This window comes from Manis javanica, chromosome 2 (genome assembly GCF_040802235.1).
Source record: "Manis javanica isolate MJ-LG chromosome 2, MJ_LKY, whole genome shotgun sequence".
Classification (NCBI taxonomy): Eukaryota; Metazoa; Chordata; class Mammalia; order Pholidota; family Manidae; genus Manis; species Manis javanica.
In genome coordinates this window covers 87770959-87795084 of record NC_133157.1, presented here as the reverse complement: position 1 = coordinate 87795084, position 24126 = coordinate 87770959, and the positions used below count along the sequence as shown (strand labels likewise).

The window sequence follows — 24126 nt, the reverse complement described above, 5'->3', positions numbered from 1 at the left end:
GCCACCCTCTGTGATGCGGGCCTGCTGTGCTGTGCCCAAGAACATACCCAGAGGTCAGTTGCCTAAGGGCAGCAGTGCGATTCAGACCATGGAGAATCTTCTCCTGTCTCTGAAAAGCGTTCTGGCTACCTGGCTAAGCTCCAGCTCCACCTCCTGGGTGACTGACACATTCATCAGCATCCTGTGTGGACTGGGACTCCTCCTCCTGTCACTCCCCTTCCTCCCAAGTGATCCAGCCTCGCCACCACCTAGAAAACATAGAAACATCAGGAAGGTAAGGAGCCCTTAGACTAGACCAGACAGAATATGAGTCTCTCTTTTCTATGATTACTTCTGCTTTTTGGAGTCAGCTGTAGAGGCTCCTAGGATGGGAAAGAAGAGAATATCTTTTCTCAGGAAAGAATACAAGATCCTCCTTCTAGGCATAAGCCAAGCCGGGCACGAGTTCTGGCAGGAGGATCTCTCCCAAGATCCCAGACAGGAGCCAGGTGGGGTAAAGGGTTCCAGGCCAAAGTCCCAAACCCAGGGGCCAGCAGCTGCGGCTGAGATCCTAAGAATTTGATGCCTGCAGGAGGATAGGCCCCTGAGCACTGATCCCCCAGCTGCCTTCCTGGGACAGGGGTCTGGGGCAAGGCTCCATCCAGGCTGACCTGAGGGCAGTGCTGAGCCCACAGCACCTCTGAGCAGGGGCTGCAGTGGGGCCCAGACCTCGGGAGGCAGCATTGCGGCCTGACGGAGCTCAGAGGGGCCTGTGGGTCTGAGCACGTGTGTGTTTCTTGAGCACAGAAATACACTGACCCAAGAAAGCCAGAGTGGGTCTTACATAGGAAGTCCTTCTTTACATTCTTCAAGGAAGGAAAAGGGAAAATGTTTTTATCTATGCTACAAATGAGTACAAGGACAGGAAACCTTGGGGCCTGTTGGGTAAATATACAAGTCATGTGTATAGACACCAAGCCTCTGCAGCTTGTCTATGGAGGTGAGTGGGACTTGGTCCCAGCCTGTCATGCTTTTGGTCCCTCAGCATCACCTGGAGCCAAACGGAAAGAGAAAATATAAAAAAAGAAGTGGATCTCTGAAAGGTGAGCTTCTGTCACCGGCCCTGCCCACCCAAGTCAGCCTCTCTCCCACTGGAGGGCCCAGCTCCAGGACACCCCCGAGGAGGCCAGCAGCAGGGCCTGTCCCTCAGGAAAGGGAGCCCTCATGGGTGGGGGTGGGGAGATCTTGGGTGGATGATCAGAACCCAGACACTCCCCAGAGTCTGTGCTGAATAAAGCTGCGAGGGGCTGGAAATGGGTGTCACCCAGCACGGACGGGGTGGGCTGGAGTGGACCAAGAGTGCCTGGATTAGGAAGGGGAGACTCCAGGTCCACGTGTGGTGAAGGTGTTTTAACTCTCCTCAGGTGCCTCTGTGAGGTGGCCCTTGCCATGCCTCCCCCAAAGGGTGGCTGTGAGGACTGCAGAGGGTAATGGATGTAGAAGCAGTTTGCAAATGACAAAGCATTCCCCGTCACGAGTCTTGCTATCGCCATCAGGGATCCTGTGGCCTTGGACACTGAGGCTTAGGCTCCAGACTCTAAGCTCCCCAATGTCTCCCCTAAAGGGATGTAGCACTCAGGCTCCTATAAGACCCCTAGGTCCCTGCCTTCCCCACCATGACCCCATCTTTTGCTTTCCAGCTTGGAGAGAAATTCTTCATAACCTGGAAGAGATTAAGGACCGGTTATTTCTTCTGAGAAGGTAAAGAATCTTCCTGTCTCCTCTGGGTCCTCCTTCCTCCCATAGGCAGCCTGGGACTGACCTGGTCGGGGAGACGTGGGGACAGGTGTGACTACAGACCTGGGGGACAGCACGACCACTGTGCAGACAGCATGGGACCTGCAGGGCCATGGGCTTCAGGTGCCCAGCCCTGCCTGGCCTGCTTGGCCCCCCTGGCCCTGGCTGCTCCTGGCTGCAGTTCTTGCCTCCTGTCTTCTGCAGCCACATGAGGATGCTCCCTGACAACGGTGACTCTCAGATGTTACTTCAAGCCCACCCCAGTGAGGGGTCTGAAGCAGAGCCTGCAGGAGCCCACTGGCTGTGCGGGGAGCCTGTGGGCAGTACTGCTCCTGCCCTGTGCCCTTCAGCTTCCTTGGCTCCTCCAGCCACATGCTCTCCACCTCTGGCCTCCAGCAGTTCACCAGGCCTGCTGAGGACCTCAGTTTCTATCCATTCATACTCATCCTGGAGTGACTCTCAGCCACCAGAGCCTTTCCTACCTAAGTATTCCCCTGCCCCACCAAATCCTACAGATTCAGAGCCTTGCCCTCCACCTCCAATGGCCTCCTTTGTCCCACCACGAAACTCCACTCCAACTCCCTTTCAATGTGACTCAATGGCACTCTGGCAGTCCAGGTGCCCATCAAGGACCCTGCCAGAGAAAGATCTGTGCAAAGATATGGAGCATAGTGTGTGGAGGATCCTACAAGAGCCGTGCTGGGGCTCAGCCAGCTCCCCAGCGAAGGTTCCAGGAGTGAACTGTGTGGAGCCAGAAGGAGGCTTGATGAGGTCCTCCACAAGGGGCCTGGACAAGATGTGTCCAGAAAATATCCTGAGTGCCCATGTGGGCAGGAAGTTGGGGCAGACCAGCGAGGGTCAGACTCCTGGGGGTGTTCATCCTTTCAGGTTTGCTGTCAGCCAGGCCTTGGACCCTTCTGCAGAATCACTCACTCACAGGGAAGCCAGGAATAAAGCACCCTCCAAGAGTCAGGGACCCGACACAAGCACTTCCCACGGGTTCACCATCTTCAGTCCACCTACACAACAGAATCTGGGGATAGATATTACAAGGCTTCAGGCGAGGCACAGGTGGTGCCCACCCCTCAAGATCCTTAAGGTCATAAACCTGTTTGAGTCGAAAAAGGCTCAACCCTCGCCCCTTCTCTGCTCCCCCTGTACCTGCTCAGCTACCTGTGTACCTGGGGCGCAGCTAAATAAATCTTCCCAGCTCTTGGAAAAAACCCAGCCTCCCCTGGGAGAGAAGGCAATAAAGAAAGAGGCGATTCCCAGCCCACTGAGTCCCCTCCTCACGCCCTCACCTACAAATGAGGGGATCCAGAAGGTCCTGGGAGAGACCCCACCTGGCAATGGCCACGCATCCTCGGAGGCCCCTCTGACCACACAGGAGAGCAGGCCGTGGGCTCAGACCTCCACGTGTGTGTCTGTGGGCAGAATCTGGCACAGCGAGATGGCCGTGGGGGACCACAGAGCCAGCCTGGAGCTGAGCCCAGCTGCAGCCACGGCCAGGAGTGAGCCAAGTGGGGAGAGCGGAGGCAGGGCCGCAGGAGATTCCCACCACAGGGTCACAGCATGGGAGGGCAGCACTGGGTCCCGGTCCCCAAGTGCTGATGAGGATGGGGGGTCAGTAGCGGCTGAGGAGGCCTCTGCTTGGAAAGCCACCTTGGAATCCAGTGTGCCGGCCCACTCCCAAATGACCAGGGTGGTTCTGAGAAGCTCAGGGACTCCAGGGACAAGTAAAATCCCAACACTGCCAAGTGCAAAGCATGTGATTCAAGATCTGGAAGAGCCACGCCTTGATGCACAACACAGAGACTCTGGGCTCCACAAGAAGGTGGAGTCTGGGAAGCAGCCTCTGGACAGTGGCCCTGGTGAGCTTCTTCAGGACTGCGACACTCACGCGCTCCTTCAGCACTGCCACTCACCGGCGTTTCTTGCAGACAGCTCGGCTTCTCAGACATCTCTTTGTGGCTCCCAGAGCACGTCCAGTGAGGACATGTCAGCTGTGCATGTGTCAGGTGACGTCATGTTCAGTGAATGGGCCTCACAGCAGAGCAGCTGGGGGCTGAAGGGGTCGTGGAGACCAGAGGAGCAAGACAAGAACCAGAGCAAGATGTTTGTCCCTGCTGGTGAGGAAAAGGCCTGTAGGAGGTCCAACCAAGGACAGCATGGAAAAGAATTAGCAGAACTGAGGGCCTCCCAGGACAATGGGATGTTAAAGAATAAGGATAAGGAAACAGTAGAGTCCATAAGAAGCAAGTCCTACCAGCTTGGACTGAAGGAGGAACAGGCTACTCCAGAAAGCCACTTCACAAAAAAGAGACAGCACTTTCTGCAGGGAATTTTCTCCAGTAAAGTTCCCCAGCAAAAAGGCAGGCCTCCGTCAGCCACTGCCCAGAGCCAGGGACAACACAACAGCAGATCTGTTCCAGACAGCGGGGCTGCCAGGGCTCAGGGGATCGCGACAGCCATGGGGCAGATCCCAGAGGAGAGGATCACACTTCAACATGGACGTCCTCCCTCGGAGTTAAATTGGCACAAAGGGCAATTCCAGGCTCCAGCAGGAGAACATGGTGCCACAGACTTCTCGTACCACAGGCTTCTCTCCTATGAAGAGCAAGGGAGAATGACGAGAGAGGAAGCCTGCAGTCTCCAAGCCACCCTGAAGGGCCACAGCAGTCCTGGCAAGAGTAGGCAGGCCAGAGACAAGGATGGCAGCAGGGCCTTCCCACCCCGTGAGCTGGGGTGCCCAGCCAGACCCAGCCAGCAGGGACCAAGGGCGGCAGGTGCCTCAGCCTGTACCCACCACCACCCAAGGCTGTGTGTGATTCAGAATTATGTGTCACCTGTTCAGCTAGTGTAGGATTCACTTGTGTTTCCTCGGCGGACAACTTTTCTTCAAGAAAAGACCCATACAGTGCAGAGAAAACCTGTTTTTTCTCACGTCAGCACATCTTCTAGTTGCTGATGGATCCTTTATACCTCAACTTCCATCGTTTCCCCAAATACATGTTTTTCTCATGAGAGGTGGTGGCTTCTGTCTGTGTCCTGCTGTGGGAAGGGAAGGAGTCAGGGTCCACTCTTCCCATGTCCCCACTGTGGCTTCCCAAGAGATGGAAAGGGAGGTTGAGGATGTCTGTGGCGTGGCATGCCCACCTGTGCCCCTTGCCCTCGATGCACCTTAGGTTTCCATGAGAGCCCCATTACAAAGCAAACACAAGCACTCCGGACTTGTCAAGATGAGGAAAACCTGTAAGGCGCCCCCGAACCCCAGGATCTGGCTCAGCCGGCCCACTGCTTGCTCTCTACCTTTAACTTGTGCAGCTGTGAGGGAGCAGTTTACAGAAGCCGAAATTCCCCATAGGCTCCAGAGAGTACCCAACAAGTCCGTCAGGGTGCCAAGGGGTGCCCAGGGCAGTGCCTGCCTGAGAGCAGAGGTGCTGGAAACCTTCTCCACCCAGAGCTCTCTGTGGGGAGTAGCTGACACCTGCCCAGGCAGCCCCTTCTGTCCTGATGAAGCCGGGGCAGTGGTGCGCTGGGGTCCCTCTAGCTCAGCATCCCCCTCCCTCCACCTTTCTCCCACTCAGGAGCAGCAGAAAGAGGATGCACTACGGACTCTGAGGGTGTGCGGGTAGGGTGCACAGAGGTCCTGAGGGCTGGGTCACACCTTCCCTTCTGGGGAATCAAGGATCAAGGCTGGTGTGGCTTGTGTGTAGTCACCATCTGAAGGTGGACCCTGAACCTTTGGGGGACAGGGGAGGATGGAGGCAAATGGCACGGTGCACCCCCCCCCAATGGTGCAGGGAGCCCTGGAGACCCACCACCCTCACAAGCCCAGAGGGGAGGAACAGCTCGGGGCCCATGGCTCCCGCATGGTAGTCTGCCCCAGGGCCTCCACCCACACCAGCTCACGGAGCCCAAGAGCTGCCACAGGGACCTGTGACAGAGGGCCGGGCTCACACAGGCAGGGAAGCTCGATTTCCCACAGTATATTGAATAAACCTGCACAGGGCTGGGGTCCTTGAGACTGACTCAGGGTCTGTGACCTTCCACACATGGCCCAAGGAAGGCTCCCAGGGGACACTAAAGGGCGAGGGATGGGCCTGGGGTCCCACAGCAACGTTCACCTGGCTCCCAGCGCTGCCCAGCCCAGGGCTCAGAGGGGGCAGAGGCCATCACACAGGATCTGTTGCACAACAGGCTGGAAGTGACCTGTCCAGGATGGCCCACTGTGTGCTCTGCTCCCGCCTACAGCCCTCCACCCTGGCTGGTCCCCATGGGAAAGCTGGAGCGATGTCAACTTTGAGCCACATGCAGGACACGCAGTGGGCCAGCTACAGGGCCACCCCCGGGGGTGAGTCCTCCTCTAGGAGCCCTGATGCAGGGACCATGGACAGCCCTGCCCCATGCCTGTCAGGACCCCCCACCCCCATGTGGGCCGGTGGGGAAGAGTCAAATGGATGCAGACGCTGGTTCCGCAGTGTCCCCTGGAGCTGCGTCCTGCCTTGCGTGCAGCTCCCTGGCTCCTCCAGGGGCCCCCTGGGAGAGCCCAGCCAGGGCTTGTGGGACTGGGATCCCGGGCAGAGAGACCCCACGTCGGGTCAGGTGAGGGGCACAGAGGGGACCCCAAGGCTCGGGACAGCTGGGTCCTCTCACGGGCCCCTAGAGGTGACTTCTGGGAATGGGGGTATAGGGGATCGACACCCTTGCAGGGTAAGTGCCACAGACGGGGCTGAAGGGACAGCAGGACACAAGGCAGACAAGCCCCCTGTGCTCTTCTCCTGCTGTGACTGCGGTAAGGTCAGCAATGGAGAGCCCCACAAACACCCTTTCTGGCCCTACGAGACACTCCCAGATCATCAGAGTCCCTCCTTCCCAGACCCACACAGGGCGCCCCCCAGCCCCTCACATGTGGTCAGAGACCTTCACAGTCCTGCACACAGAACCTCTATGGGATAATCACAGATCCCTGCACATTCTCCCAGACCCTAATAATCCCTCCCAGAACCACACAGCCCCTCACAGACCCAAACAGAACCTCACAGAGACCCCCAAGGCACTCACAGGTACCCTCAGAGACATTCACAAACCCTCAAGGACCATAAAAGAACAACACAGACCCTCTCCGTGACCATCACAGACCCTCATAGGGACCCTCACAGTGACACTAACAGACCCGCACAGACCTTTACAGACCCCCACAAACACAGAGACCCAAGTAGACCCACAGAACCCCTCACAGACCCACAAAGAACCTCAGAGACCCTCACTGGGACCCTCTCAGACACCCTCACAGAACCTCACAGGGACAGTCACAGACCCACACAGACCCTCACAGAACCAAACACACATTCACATGGACACAGAAAGATCTCTCAGACCCTCAAGGACCCACACAGACAATCAAAGACTCTCATACCCACTAAGGAAACCTCAAATACCCCCCAGTCCCTCATGGAGACCCTAGCTGACACTAGCAGAACCTCAGAGCGACCAGTAGAGATCCTCACAGAGTCTCACGCACCCTTCCAAGGAACCTCAAAGTCCCTCACTGAGTCCGTCACACACACACTCAACCTCTCAGCGGGATCCAAACATACCTTCCCGAGCCTACCCGGCCTTCACAGGGACCCTCACACAGCTGCACAGAGGTTCTAACTGACCTCCACACACCTTCACAGACCCACACCCACAAGGCCTCACAATACCTCAGTGACCCTCACTGGGACCCTCACAGACCCTCCCACAGATCTGCAGAGATACAGGCACACTACTCACAGCGACCTACAAAGACCCTCAAAGACACAAACAGGGAAACTCAAGGACTCTCACCCTCAAGGAGACACTCACAGTGATACTAAGAGACCCTCAAACACCCTCATGTGGGTCCTGACGCACCCACACAAGCCCCAAGACAGACTCTCACAGAGCCACGTAGCACCTCACATGGGCCCTCACAGAAAAAAAACCTCACAGATCCTTACAGGGAAACTGAGACCTTCAGAAACCCTCACATGGTCTGTCAAAGTGACTCTCACAGACCCTCACAGACCCTCACAGAGACACTCACATACCCACAAACACGCCCTGAAAGACCCTGAGGGACACTAACAGGGACCCAAGCAGACCTTCACAGATGCAGAGAGGCCCTCACAGGGACCCGCACTGACCCACTCAGAACCTCACAGGACCTGACTGGGACCCTAACAGAAACTAGGACAGATCCTCAGAGACACTAAAAGACCCTCAACAACCCTCAGAGTCTGTCAGACCATATCTTACAGACCCTCACAGACACGCACATCCCCTCAGTGCCATTCAAACTTATCCTCCCAGCACCTCCCAGCCCCTCACGGGGTCCCTCACACAGCCTCACCCAGCACTCTTCAGATACTACAGTCCCCCACTGGCCCTCACAGACCCTCAGAGGGACCCTCACCGACAGGCTCACAGAGCACTCAGTCCCACCCAGACCCTCAGTGACACTCTAATATTCCCCAAGGTTTAATTCATACACTTCACTGTGCCATTCATTATTGGGAGGCAAAGGTCATCCTTCCTTCCCTGCCTTGAGTATTAATCTAGCTTTCGTGTCACCATTATGCCTGGTAACAAGATGAATGGAGTCTAGTGTAGCCCAAGTGGAATCTTCTTGATTTCTTAGGGGACCACTTCAGATTCTCTTGGAAGCAGAGGCCAACATGGAATCAGACACGTGAGTGATTTGCCAGGGAAACACCTGTGGAGGGTAAAGAAATGAAGGAGTAGGAGTAGGCAGGGAAGCAGTCTGACCCGGTGCAGGCCTGACACCCGAAAGGAGAATAGGGAAGGAGGAGGATGGTGGAACACGAGACTTAGACATCAGGGCAAATCTGACAAAGCCTCAGCCAGGCCTATGGCGAGCACCACACAGGGCAGGGAGAGCCCTGCTCAGACAGCCCATCAATGGCTGCGAGTGACCTGGGGAGAGCATGGCCTGGGCCCAAAGGCCGTGGAGGGCCCTAAAGACCCCAGAGGTGCAGTAGAAATATGCTCGCTCCTAAAACTCACAGTCCTAATTGCCCGCCACAATCCAAGGATTTATACCAGTGTTACACCTCTGTGCTCTAACACAAGGCCTAATATTCAACTCCCTTCACATCTCTTCAAATTTTCTAAGCTACTGGGCTATTTCTCTACAGTTGTACACTGTGTACGACCACTTAGCACTCTGACAAAAGGCCAAAACTCAGCATCCCTGCTACTAGACCTGACTTGATGAGAAGGTGTCAAAGTCCATTCACATTTTCACCTAAAAGTCTCGCTGCTGGTATCAAACCAGAAAGGCCTTATCTAACTATACTGCATATCCTTCCTGATAACAATCATTCCAGCCCCAATAATACTGAATTCCCTCAAGTAACCTACATGATTACCACAGCACAAACCAACAGGGACCACCACTCTGTCACAATCACAAGCCCAGTCCCATAACTATATAAAGCAGCAGTCCCCATGGCCTCCTGACTGAAAAACCCAGAATCCCTAGTATCTAATAAATAACCCAATGCCCTGGACAATGGAACTCAAACACGAGCTTTCATTCCTCATTTTTCAACACAAAATATACCAACAGAATCTCCTTCAACACCCCCACACGTGTCCCCAGTAGAGAGTGATACTGCATATTCAAACCTCAGGGTACTCCTCAGTAGCTAGGGCTGCTGTGTATTCAAAACCAACATCCTCTCAAGATAAATACAAAATACTATTAAAGCTAAGAAAGTGCCACTAAATTAATTACAATTCTGTAGACAACCCCGCCACTTAAAATCAACCCAAGCCTACCATAAACAGGAGGTTTTGAAGAAAAATTTAAGGAACTCATTTCAAAGATCGTACTTGAAATAAACACAACGTATACCATCATTATTCCTACATGGTCTTGATCCACAGACAACGGCATGAAAAATTATCATTGTAATTCAACTCTAAGAACTTAGTGACCAACATCTGAAAACTTCACCCCTAATTCAAATTATCAACAACTTATTCACTGACCTACCCTCCCCATCTATTACCTCAGCATGATGAAACTTTAGCTCACTCTTAGGGATCTGCTTGATTCCACAAATCTTACCAGGCCTTTTTCTGGCAATGCCCTATACAGCAGATACACTAACTGCATTCTCATCAGCAGCACACATCAGCTGGGACATCCAGTAATGGGTGAATTGCTCATGGGGCACATGTTGTTTTCATCTGCTTATTTATGCACATTGGGCGAGGCTTAGATTATGGATCCTATACATATAATGGAACTTCAAACATTGGGAGCGTCTTATTATTTACAGTAATAGGAACAGCATTCCTGAGAATAAATGTCGCACCTTATAAACAGCATAATGTGAGCACAATAGTCTTCCCGAGGGCCAACAGCCGTTACCCGAATCCTTTCAGCTGTCTCGTAAGTTGGCACAAACCGACTAGAATGGCTCTGGGGTGGCTTCTCAGGAGACAAGGCCACCCTCACCTGAACCTCAGCCTTCCGTTTTATTCTTCCCTTTATTATTCTGGGCACAGGAATATACCTTCTACTTCTACATGAAACCAGATCCAACAGTCCAACAGGAATCACATTGAACTCCAATGAAATTCCTTCCACAATCGTGTCCCTCTTCTCACTGTGGGCCCACTGACGGTGGGGTAGCTAAACTGAATTATATCTGGCATCCATTTCTCACTTCAGGACCATCTCTTTTGGAATCACTCATTCGTTCCTCTTAAATAAGATATATCAGTGGATTAGTGACTAATCAAACCAGGCTCACACAAAACCGTGCTGTCATTCTTCGGGTATTTTTTAGTTTGGGGGATGCTTCGACTCACTGTCTGTCTGAGGCCCAAACTCAAGCAAATAACTTGCAGCTAAACTTTAATTGAACTGTGAGTTGTACATATAAACCTTCAGGTGTTGTTATTCAGTCAATGCCTACAGGACATATAGACTTTACAAAAAAATATGCATATTCTAGACATAGACATAGAAGTAAATGTAGCTGTATGTATATGAGAAAACATAGGAATAGATGTAGACATACATGCAGTGTTAATCGTGGTGGCCACCACAGTAGTTGTAATACTTACTCTAATAGCTATACATACCTGCGGTCATTAACTTAATCTAATAAACACCCATATAGTTAGCTTGAACCCTACTACCCCCCAAATATACCCCACATGTATTAAATATCTTGTCAAATTCCCAAAACAAGGATGAGCACATGGAAGCACTAAACATGCTGTAAGTAACTGGTATCAAGCCCAAAAACCCTGAGATTCAATTCCCAGGCCTACTCTTTGCCTACCTGCAAAATACTTAGGGATCCAGATACATATGAGTAAGCGTCTTTATAACAAGCTGCACTTAATGTATGAAATTCAACTGGAATGTTGCGATTAAAGTGAGTAAGTCTGTTAGATCAAATCACTAGGGCTTAATTTTTATATAGATTCTGAATATAAAATGTTCCTCCCTATATGCCCCACAAAACTCAGGTCATGTAGTTATCCAACAAAGCAAGCCACAGAAAATGCCTAGAGTAGCACACCTGTTCCATGAACAAATAGGTTTGGTCCCAGCCTTTCTATGAGTTTTTAACAAAATTACACTTGCAAGTAGCTGCCCTCCGGTGAAAAGCCCTCTAATCAACTAGCCTGAAGACTGAAAGGAGCGGGCAGCCAACATGCTACGCTTTCTAAGGCAGATCATGACACCTTGCTTAACACCACCCCTATAGGAAACAGCACTGAGAATTATTAAGCCATCAACAAGAGTTCGACTTAGTTATCAAGGTTTGATAAATTTCATGCCAACCACCACAGTCTTATGAATAACCCAAGTTAATAGAAAAGCAGCCTAAAGAGTGTTAAAATGGATTTTAATTAAAGTTAAGCCATAGTTAGGTACAAATTCACAATGAAAGCACCCTTACGCAACTGAAACAAAATAGCAAAGATTAAAACTGGGATTAGACACCTCACTATGATTAGCCCTAAACCTAAATAAATAATTCGGTATAACAAAATTATTCACCAGAGTACAACTACCAACAGCTTACAAGTCAACGGACTTGGCAGTGCTTTATATCCTCCTAAAGAAGCCTTTTCTCTCATTGATAAGGCTGAATGAAACTCACCAGCCCTTGCTAACACAGCCTGTATCCTGCCATCTCAGCAAACCCCAAAGGGAAGGGCAGTGAGCCCACAAATGAGTCATAAATACATAAGGGCAACGTGTAGCCTGTGGGACCGGAAGCAGTGGAGTACATTTTCTTATAGAACACAATAAGACATATGTCCTTATGAAAGTTAAGTACCAAAGGGCGGTAGATGACATGATATTGAACATAAAAAACCCAAAAGAGTCCACTCAAAAATTACTAGGTCTAATATCCGAATTCAGCAAAGTTGCAGGAAATAAAATTAATATACAGAAATCTGTTGCATTCCTATATACTAGAGATGAACTAGGTGAAAGAGAAATCAGAAAAACAATTCCATTCACAATTGCATCAAAAAGAATAAAGTACCTAGGAATAAACCTAACCAAGGAAGTGAAAGACTTATACTCTGAAAATGACAAGACAATCATGAGAGAAATTAAAGAAGATATCAATGAATAGAAACACATCCTATGCTCACGGATAGGAAGAATTAATATTGCCAAAATGGCCATCCTGCCTAAAGCAATCTACGATTCAACGCCATCCCTATCAAAATACCAAGAGCATTCTTCAACAAACTAGAGCAAATAGTTCTAATATTCATATGGAACCACAAAAGACCCCCAATAGCCAAAGCAATCCTGAGAAGGAAGAATAAAGCAGGGGGGATTATGCTCTCCAACTTCAAGCTCTACTACAAAACCACAGTAATCAAGACAATTTGGTACTGGCACAAGAACAGACACAGAGACCAATGGAACAGACTAGAGAGCCCTGATATAAAGCCAGGCATATATGCTCAATTAGTATATGATAAAGGAGCTATGGATATACAATGGGGGAAATAACAGCCTCTTCAACAACTGGTGTTGGCAAAACTGGACAGCTACATGCAAGAGAATGAAACTGGAATCATTATCTAACTCCATACACAAAAGTAAACCTGAAATGGATCAAAGACCTGAATGTAAGTCATGAAACCATAAAACTCTTAGGAAAAAAAATAGGCAAAAATCTCTTGAATATAAACATGAGCAACTTCCTCATGAAAATAGCTCCCTGGGCAAGGGAAACAAAATAAAAAATGAACAAATGGGACTCCATCAAGCTAAAATGCTTCTGTACAGCAAAGGACACCATTCAGCTGAACAAAAAGGCATCCATGGTATGGGAGAATATATCTGTAAATGACATATCCGACAAGGGGTTAACATCCAAAACATATAAAGAACATACATGCCTCAACACCCAAAAAAGCAAATAACCCGATGAAAACATAGGCAGAGGATATGAAGAGACAGTTCTCCAAAGAAGAAATTCAGATGGCCAACAGACACATGAAAAGATGCTCCACATCACTAATCATCAGAGAAGTGCAAATTAAAACGACAATGAGATATCACCTCACACCAGTAAGGATGGCCAGCATCGAAAAGACTAAGAACAAATGCTGGCGAGTATGCGGATAAAGGGGAACCCTCCTACACTGCTGGTGGGAATGCAAGCTAGTTCAACCATTGTGGAAAGCAATATGGAGGTTCCTCAAAAAACTAAAAACAGAAATACCATTTGACTTGGGAAGCCCACTCGTTGAATTTACTCAAAGACTACAACCTCTCAGACTCAAAAAGACATATGCACCCCTATGTTTATGGCTGCACTATTTACAATAGCCAAGATATGGAAGCAACCTAAGTGTCCATCAGTAGATGAATGCATTAAGAAGATGTGGTACATATACACAATGGAGTACTATTCAGCCATAAGAAAGAAACAAATCCTACCATTTCCAACAACATGGATGGGGTTAGATGGTATTATACTCAGTGAAATAAGTCAGGCAGAGAAAAACAAATACCATTTTGTGGAGTATAACAATGAACTGAAAGAACAAAATAGCAGCTGACTCACAGTCTCCAAGAAAGGCCTAACGGTTACCAAAGGGGAGGAGTGGGGAGGGTGGATGTGGATGACAAGGGAGGGAGAAGGTTATTGAGGGGTATTATAATTAATGCACATAGTGTGTTTGGGGTCACGAGGAAGTCAGTTTAGTATAGAGAAGACAAGCAGGGACTCTGTGGCATCTTACTATGCTGATGGACAGTGACTGCAATGGGATATAAGTGGGGAGTTAATAATGGGTGAATGTAGTAACCAGACTGTTTTTCTCGCAAAACCTTCATAAGAGCATATTTCAATGATATCTTAATACGAAAAGAAAAAAAGACATACTTGCTAAGAACATCAGAAAGCCTTATCCACATGAAAAAAGAAAATGGATATACATAAGATCCATTTATGTACTCACTTAAAAAAAGCCTAACTTGAAAGATGGCAGTGTGAGAGGAGAGACAGAGGCTTCCTCCTAAAACTGGAAACAATTAGAAAATTTAATTGGCACAACTAATCCTGAGAGAGCAACAGGAAATGTGTTTCTAACAGCATACTAAGTGAGTTACGTTAGACTCTTATATAGTAAGGAAAGTAACCTGGAACCTTTAGTAACCATGAATCTAAAGTCAGAAATAGCAATAAGCACATACCTATCAATAATCACCCTAAATGTAAATGGACTTAATGCACCAATCAAAAGACATAGAGTCACTGAATGGATAAAAAAACAAGACCCATCTATATGCTGCTTACAAGAGACTCACCTTAAACCCAAAGAAATGCACAGACTAAAAGTCAAGGGATGGAAAAAGGTATTTCATGCTAACAATAGGGAGAAAAAAGCAGGGGTTGCAGTACTAGTACCAGACAAAATAGACTTCAAAACAAAGAAATTAACAAGAGATAAAGAAAGACATTACATAATGATAAAGGGCTCAGTCCAACAAGAGGATATAACCCTTATAAATATATATGCACCAAACACAGGAGCACCAGCATATGTGAAACAAATACTAACAGAACTAAAGGATGAAACAGAATGCAATGCATTCATTTTAGGAGACTTCAATACACCATTCACTCCAAAGGACAGATCTACCAGACAGAAAATAAGTAAGGACACAGAGGCACTGAACAACACAAGAGAACAGATGGACCTAATACACATCGATAGAACTCTACACCTCAAAGCAACAGGATACACATTCTTCTCAAGTACACATGGAACATTCTCCAGAATAGACCACATACTAGGCCACAAAAAGAGCCTCAGGAAATTCAAAAAGATTAAAATTCTACCAACCAACTTTTCAGACCACAAAGGTATAAAATTAGAAATAAATTGTACAAAGAAAGCAAAAAGGCTCACAAACACATGGAGGCTTAACAACACACTCCTAAATAGTCAACAGATCAACAACCAAACTAAAATGGAGATCCAGCAATATATGGAAATAAATGACAACAACAACACAAAGCCCCAACTTCTGTGGGATGCAGCAAAAGCAGTCTTAAGAGGAAAGTATATAGCAATACAGGCATATTTAAAGAAGGAAGAACAAACCCAAATGAATAGTCTAACATTACAATAATCAAAATTGGAAAAAGAAGAACAAATAAGGCCTGAAGTCAGCAGAAGGAGGGACATAATAAAGATCAGAGAAGAATAAAACAATAGAAAAAATCACTGCAACCAAGAGCTGGTTCTTTGAGAAAATAAACAAAATAGATAAGCCTCTAGCCAGACTTATTAAGAGAAAAAGAGAATCAACACACATCAACAGAATCAGAAACGAGAAAGGAAACATCACGACGGACCCAACAGAAATACAAAGAATTATTGGAGACTATGAAACCCTATATGCTAAGAAGCTGGAAAACCTAGAAGAAATGGACACATTCCTAGAAAAATACAACCTTCCAAGACTGACCAAGGAAGAAACACAAAATCTAAACAAACCAATTACCAGCAAAGAAATGGAAGCAGTAATTAAAAAACTACCCAAGAACAAAACTCGCGGCCAGATGGATTTACCTCGGAATTTTATCAGACATACAGAGAAGACATAATACACATTCTCCTTAAAGTTTTCCAAAAAATAGAAGAGGAGGGAATACTCAGAAACTCATTCTATGAAGTCAACATCACCCTAACACCAAAAGGCAAACACCCCACCAAAAAAGAAAACAACACACCAATATCCCTGATGAATGTAGATGCAAAAATACTCAACAAAATATTAGCAAACTGAATTCAAAAATACATCAAAAGGATCATACACCATGACCAAGTGGGATTCATCCCAGGGATGCAAGGATGGTACAACATTTGAAAATCCATCAACAACATCCACCACATCAACAAAAAGAAGGACAAAAACCACATGATCATCTCCATAGATGCTGAAAAAGCATTCGACAAAATTCAACACCAATTCATGATAAAAACTCTCAACAAAATGGGAATAGAGGGCAAGTACCTCAACATGATAAAGGCCATTTATGATAAACCCACAGCCAACATTATATGGAACAGCGAGAAGCTGAAAGCTTTTCCTCTGAGATCGGGAACAAGACAGGGATGCCCACTCTCCCCACTGTTATTCAACATAGTACTGGAGGTTCTAGCCACGGCAATTAGACAAAACAAACAAATACAAGGAATCCAAATTGGTAAAGAACTCAAACTGTCACTATTTGCAGATGACATGATATTGTACATAAAAAACCCTACAGACTCCACTCCAAAACTCCAGAACTGATATCAGAATACAGCAAAGCTGCAGGATACAAAATTAACACACAGAAATCTGTGGCTTTCCTATACACTAACAATGAATTAATAGAAAGAGAAATCAGGAAAACAATTCCATTCACAATTGCATCAAAAAGAATAAAATAGGGGCGGAGCCAAGATGGCGGTGTGAGGAGAGCAGTGGAAATCTCCTCCCAAAAACACATAGAGCTATGAAAATATAACAAAGAAAAATCTTCCTAAAATAGAGACCACAGGACACAGGACAACATCCAGACCACATCCACACCTGCAAGGAACCAGCGCCTTGCGAAGGGGGTAAGATACAAGCCCCGGCCCGGCGGGACCCGAGCGCCCCTCCCCCCGGCTCCCGGCGGGTGGAGAGAAACCGGAGCGGTTTTTTTTTTTTTTTTTTTGGCGAGCGCTTTTTGGAAGCCTTAGAGGGACGGGCCCCCGTTGCTGGGGAGGCAGGGTGGCGGGACCGGTGAGCAGGTGCCTGGGAACGGCGCCAGAGGACAAAGAATATCCCGCGTTTCTCCCTGCGGGACCGGCGGGCGGGTGCCTGAGACCGGTGCCTGAGGACGGAGGAGGTCGCGCGTTTTTCCCCTTTTTTTTTTTTTTTTTCTCTTTTTGGCGAGCGCTTTTTGGAAGCCTTGAAGGGATGGGGACCCCAGTGCTAGGGAGGCAGGGTGGCGGGACTGGTGAGCGGGTGCCTGGGACCGGCGCCTGAGGACAAAGAATATCCCACGTTTTTCCCTGCGGGACCGGTGGGCGGATGCCTGAGACCGGCACTTGAGGACAGAGGAAATCGCGCGTTTTTCCCCTTTTTTTTTCTCTTTTCTACGAGTGCTTTTTGGAAGCCTAAAAGGGACAGGGACCCCGGTGCTAGGGAGGCAGGGCGGCGGGACTGGTGAGCGCGTGCCTGGAACCGGCACCTGAGGACAAAGAATATCCCGCGTTTTTCCCTGTGGGACCGGTGGGTGGGTGCCTGAGACCGGCACCTGAGGAAGGAAGAAATTGTGCGTTTTTCCCCTTTTTTTCTCTCTTTTTGGCGAGTGCTTTTTGGAAGCCTTGAAGGGACAGGGACCCCGGTGCTAGGGAGGCAGGGCGGCGGGACTGGTGAGCGGGTGCCTGGGACCAGTGCCTGAGGACAAAGAATATCGAGCGTTCCTTCCCTGCGGGACCGGTGGGTGGGTGCTTTTTGGAAGCCTTGAAAGGACAGGGACCCTGGTGCTAGGGAGACAGGGCAGCAGGACCAGTGAGCGGGTGCCTGGGACCGGCAGCTGAGAACAAAAAAAAAGAAAAAAAAATCGCTTGTTTTTTCCTTTTTTTTTTTTCTGTCTGTTCCCTCTCTCATTGTTGCTGTTGTTGTTTTGGTTTGGAGAGTGCTTTTTGGAAGTCTTAAAGGGGCAGGACAGGTCACTTAGACCAGAGGCAGGGAATCTGGGGATCTCTGGGCACTCTAACCCCCTGGGCAGCAGGGAGCACAGAGGCCCCTTACGGAGATAAATAGCCTCCTGGCCGCTCCCCCTCCAACGGGGCTCTACCATTTTGGAGGAACAGCCCCAGCCAGGCCAAGCCCACAGCAACAGCGGAGATAAACCCCAAAGCAACTGGGCAGGAAGCAGAAGCCCTGTCTGCGCACAGCTGCCCAGCACAAGCCACTAGAGGTCGCTATTCTCCCAGGAAAAGGCTACAAACCAACAAGAAGGGAAGCTCTTCCAGCGGTCACTTGTACCAGCTCTGCAAACTATCTCTATCACCATGAAAAGGCAAAACTACAGGCAGACAAAGATCACAGAGACAACACCTGAGAAGGAGACAGACCTAACTAGTCCTCCTGAAAAAGAATTCAAAATAAAAATCATGAACATGCTGACAGAGATGCAGAAAAAAATGCAAGAGCAATGGGATGAGATGCAGAGAAAAATGCAAGAGCAGTGGGATGAGATGCAGAGAAAAATGCAAGAGCAGTGGGATGAAGTCCGGAAGGAGATCACAGATGTCAGGAAAGAGATCACAGAAGTGAAACAATCCCTGGAAGGATTTATAAGCAGAATGGATAAGATGCAAGAGGCCATTGAAGGAATAGAAGCCAGAGAACAGGAACGTATAGAAGCTGACATAGAGAGAGATAAAAGGATCTCCAGGTAAGAGAAATATGTGACCAATACAAAAGGAAAAACATTCGTATTATAGGGATACCAGAAGAGGAAGAAAGAGGAAAAGGGATAGAAAGTGTCTTTGAAGAAATAATTGCTGAAAACTTCCCCAAACTGGGGGAGGAAATAATCGAACAGACCATGGAATTACACAGAACCCTCAACAGAAAGGATCCAAGGAGGACAACACCAAGACACATAATAATTAAAATGGCAAGGATCAAGGACAAGGAAAGAGTTTTAAAGGCAGCTAGAGAGAAAAAGGTCACCTATAAAGGAAAACCAATCAGGCTAACATCAGACTTCTCAACAGAAACCCTACAGGCCAGAAGAGAATGGCATGATATACTTAATGCAATGAAACAGAAGGGCCTTGAACCAAGGATACTGTATCCAGCACGACTATCATTTAAATATGATGGTGGGATCAAACAATTCCCAGACAAGCAAAAGCTGAGGGAATTTGCTTCCCACAAACCACCTCTACAGGGCATCCTACAGGGACTGCTCTAGATGGGAGCACCCCTAAAAAGAGCACAGAACAAAACACACAACATATGAAGAATGGAGGAGGAGGAATAAGAAGGGAGAGAAGAAAAGAATCTCCAGACAGTGTATATAACAGCTCAATAAGCGAGCTAAGTTAGGCAGTAAGATACTAAAGAAGCTAACCTTGAACCTTTGGTAACCACGAATCTAAAGCCTGCAATGGCAATAAGTACATATCTTTCAATAGTCACCCTAAATGTAAATGGTCTTAATGCACCAATCAAAAGACATAGAGTACTAGAATGGATGAAAAAGCAAGACCCATCTATATGCTGCTTACAAGAAACTCACCTTAAACCCAAAGATAAGCATAGACTAAAAGTCAAGGGATGGAAAAACATATTTCAGGCAAACAACAGTGAGAAGAAAGCAGGGGTTGCAGTACTAATATCAGACAAAATAGACTTCAAAACAAAGAAAGTAACAAGAGATAAAGAAGGCCACTACATAATGATAAAGGGCTCAGTCCAACAAGAGGATATAACCATTCTAAATATATATGCACCCAATACAGGAGCACCAGCATATGTGAAGCAAATACTAACAGAACTAAAGAGGGAAATAGACTGCAATGCATTCATTGTAGGAGACTTCAACACACCACTCACCCCAAAGGATAGATCCACCAGGCAGAAAATAAGTAAAGACACACAGGCACTGAACAACACACTAGAACAGATGGACCTAATAGACATCTATAGAACTCTACATCCAAAAGCAACAGGATATACATTTTTCTCAAGTGCACATGGAACATTCTCCAGAATAGACCACATACTAGCTCACAAAAAGAGCCTCAGTAAATTCCACAATATTGAAATGCTACCAACCAATTTTTCAGACCACAAAGGTATGAAAGTAGAAATAAATTCTACAAAGAAAACAAAAAGGCTCACAAACACATGGAGGCTTAACAACATGCTACTAAATAATCAATGGATCAATGAACAAATCAAAATAGAGATCAAGGAATATATAGAAACAAATGACAACAACAACACTAAGCCCCAACTTCTGTGGGATGCAGCGAAAGCAGTCTTAAGAGGAAAGTATATAGCAATCCAGGCACACTTGAAGAAGGAAGAACAATCCCAAATGAATAGTCTAACATCACAATTATTAAAACTGGAAAAAGAAGAACAAATGAGGCCTAAAGTCAGCAGAAGGAGGGACATAATAAAGATCAGAGAAGAAATAAACAAAATTGAGAAGAATAAAACAATAGCAAAAATCAACGAAACCAAGAGCTGGTTCTTTGAGAAAATAAACAAAATAGATAAGCCTCTAGCCCAACTTATTAAGAGAAAAAGAGAGTCAACACAAATCAACATAATCAGAAATGAGAATGGAAAAATCACGACAGACTCCACAGAAATACAAAGAATTATTAAAGACTACTATGAAAACCTATATGCCAACAAGCTGGAAAACCTAGAAGAAATGGACAACTTCCTAGAAAAATACAACCTCCCAAGACTGACCAAGGAAGAAACACAAAAGTTAAACAAACCAATTACAAGCAAAGAAATTGAAACAGTAATCAAAAAACTACCCATGAACAAAACCCCGGGGCCGGACGGATTTACCTCGGAATTTTATCAGACACACAGAGAAGACATAATACCCATTCTCCTTAAAGTGTTCCACAAAATAGAAGAAGAGGGAATACTCCCAAACTCATTCTATGAGGCCAACATCACCCTAATACCAAAACCAGGAAAAGACCCCACCAAAAAAGAAAATTACAGACCAATATCCCTGATGAATGTAGATGCAAAAATAATCAATAAAATATTAGCAAACAGAATTCAACAGTATATCAAAAGGATCATACACCATGACCAAGTGGGGTTCATCCCAGGGATGCAAGGATGGTACAACATTCGAAAATCCATCAACATCATCCACCACATCAACAAAAAGAAAGACAAAAACCACATGATCATCTCCATAGATGCTGAAAAAGCATTTGACAAAATTCAACATCCATTCATGATAAAAACTCTCAGCAAAATGGGAATAGAGGGCAAGTACCTCAACATAATAAAGGCCATATATGATAAACCCACAGCCAGCATTATACTGAACAGCGAGAAGCTGAAAGCATTTCCACTGAGATCGGGAACCAGACAGGGATGCCCACTCTCCCCACTGTTATTTAACATAGTACTGGAGGTCCTAGCCACGGCAATCAGACAAAACAAAGAAATACAAGGAATCCAGATTGGTAAAGAAGAAGTTAAACTGTCACTATTTGCAGATGATATGATACTGTACATAAAAAACCCTAAAGACTCCACTCCAAAACTACTAGAACTGATATCAGAATACAGCAAAGTTGCAGGATACAAAATTAACACACAGAAATCTGTAGCTTTCCTATACACTAACAACGAATCAATAGAAAGAGAAATCAGGAAAACAATTCCATTCACCATTGCATCAAAAAGAATAAAATACCTAGGAATAAACCTAACCAAAGAAGTGAAAGACTTATACTCTGAAAACTACAAGTCACTCTTAAGAGAAATTAAAGGGGACACTAATAAATGGAAACTCATCCCATGCTCATGGCTAGGAAGAATTAATATCGTCAAAATGGCCATCCTGCCCAAAGCAATATACAGATTTGATGCAATCCCTCTCAAATTACCAGCAACATTCTTCAATGAATTGGAACAAATAATTCAAAAATTCATATGGAAACACCAAAGACCCAGAATAGCCAAAACAATCCTGAAAAAGAAGAATAAAGTAGGGGGGATCTCACTCCCCAACTTCAAGCTCTACTACAAAGCCATAGTAATCAAGACAATTTGGTACTGGCACAAGAACAGAGCCACAGACCAGTGGAACAGACTAGAGAATCCAGACATTAACCCAGACATATATGGTCAATTAATATTTGATAAAGGAGCCATGGACATACAATGGCAAAATGACAGTCTCTTCAACAGATGGTGCTGGCAAAACTGGACAGCTACATGTAGGAGAATGAAACTGGACCATTGTCTAACCCCATATACAAAGGTAAACTCAAAATGGATCAAAGACCTGAATGTAAGGCATGAAACCATTAAACTCTTGGAAAAAAAATAGGCAAAAACCTCTTAGACATAAACATGAGTGATCTCTTCTTGAACATATCTCCCCGGGCAAGGAAAACAACAGCAAAAATGAGCAAGTGGGACTACATTAAGCTGAAAAGCTTCTGTACAGCGAAAGACACCATCAATAGAACAAAAAGGAACCCTACAGTATGGGAGAATATATTTGAAAATGACACATCCGATAAAGGCTTGACGTCCAGAATATATAAAGAGCTCACACGCCTCAACAAACAAAAAACAAATAACCCAATTAAAAAATGGGCAGAGGAACTGAACAGACAGTTCTCCAAAAAAGAAATACAGATGGCCAAGAGACACATGAAAAGATGCTCCACATCACTAATTATCAGAGAAATGCAAATTAAAACTACAATGAGGTATCACCTCACACCAGTAAGGATAGCTGCCATCCAAAAGACAAACAACAACAAATGTTGGCGAGGCTGTGGAGAAAGGGGAACCCTCCTACACTGCTGGTGGGAATGTAAATTAGTTCAACCATTGTGGAAAGCAGTATGGAGGTGCATCAAAATGCTCAAAACAGACCTACCATTTGACCCAGGAATTCCACTCCTAGGAATTTACCCTAAGAACGCAGCAATCAAGTTTGAGAAAGACAGATGCACTCCTATGTTTATTGCAGCACTATTTACAATAGCCAAGAATTGGAAGCAACCTAAATGTCCATCGGTAGATGAATGGATAAAGAAGATGTGGTACATATACACAATGGAATACTACTCAGCCATAAGAAGTGGAAAAATCCAACCATTTGCAGCAACATGGATGGAGTTGGAGAGTATTATGCTCAGTGAAATAAGCCAAGCGGAGAAAGAGAAATACCAAATGATGTCACTCATCTGAGGAGTATAGGAACAAAGGAAAAACTGAAGGAACAAAACAGCAATGGAATTACAGAACCCAAAAATGGACTAACAGGTACCAAAGGGAAAGGAACTGGGGAGGATGGGTGGGCAGGGAGGGATAAGGGGGGGGAAGAAGAAGGGGGTATTAAGATTAGCATGCATGGGGGGGAGGGAGCAAGGGGAGGGTGGGCTGCACAACACAGAGAGGACAAGTAGTGACTCTACAACATTTTGCTAAGCTGATGGACAGTAACCGTAATGTGGTTGTTAGGGGGGACCCTGATATAGGGGAGAGCATAGTAAACATAGTATTCTTCATGTAAGTGTAGATCAAAAATTAAAAAAAAAAAAAAAAAGAAAGAAAGAAAGAAGGAAAAGGGGGATTACTCCTTAACAGGATAAAACTATTGGTAAATCAAAGATCAACGCATGCTTTAAATATCCTTAATGTTGATCACTTAAAGGGTGTCAGATGATCAGCTATAGAGGTACTCTTTTCTGATAATATTCCTTTCTCTTAATTAAAAAAAAAAAAAAAAAAAAAGCAGTTACTGTGTGCTGACCTCCAATGAGTTCTGCACAGTGGTATAGAGGGCATGTCAAAGTGTGGGCAAAGGGTCTGTTTGTTTCTATGCAGGAGATCAAGGCCTAGCTTGGATACCCAGAAAATGAACTAAGATACGATATGAGGAGGAGCTTCCGGCATCAGCACTCTCTGGAGGACTTGTGCCGGGGGATGATCATCAAAAAGCCTCCACAGGGATCCGGACGATGCTGCGGTTGTGGCTGCATCCAGCCCACCATCTCCTG

The 24126-nt window shown here is 46.5% G+C and overlaps 1 protein-coding gene across 1 annotated transcript; it reads left to right on the top strand.

Annotated features, from left to right (window-relative positions):
- The first annotated feature begins 254 nt into the window (after positions 1 to 254).
- LOC118969887 (spermatogenesis-associated protein 31E1-like) lies at positions 255 to 5411 on the top strand. The gene is made up of 4 exons (XM_037004875.2): positions 255 to 1082; positions 1680 to 1740; positions 1981 to 4511; positions 5101 to 5411. Exons 1-4 carry the CDS (start codon positions 974 to 976, stop codon positions 5409 to 5411), a joined length of 3012 nt encoding a protein of 1003 aa, XP_036860770.2. The 5' UTR covers positions 255 to 973.
- The last annotated feature ends 18715 nt before the right edge of the window (positions 5412 to 24126 follow it).

Bases quoted from the DNA above. Each gene is read 5' to 3' on its own strand.
- LOC118969887 (XM_037004875.2), top strand. From the start codon at position 974: ATGGAGGTGAGTGGGACTTGGTCCCAGCCTGTCATGCTTTTGGTCCCT. The intron at 1,083-1,679 runs GTGAGCTTCTGT...TTTGCTTTCCAG, and splicing joins AAGAAGTGGATCTCTGAAAG to CTTGGAGAGAAATTCTTCAT. The intron at 1,741-1,980 runs GTAAAGAATCTT...TGTCTTCTGCAG, and splicing joins CGGTTATTTCTTCTGAGAAG to CCACATGAGGATGCTCCCTG.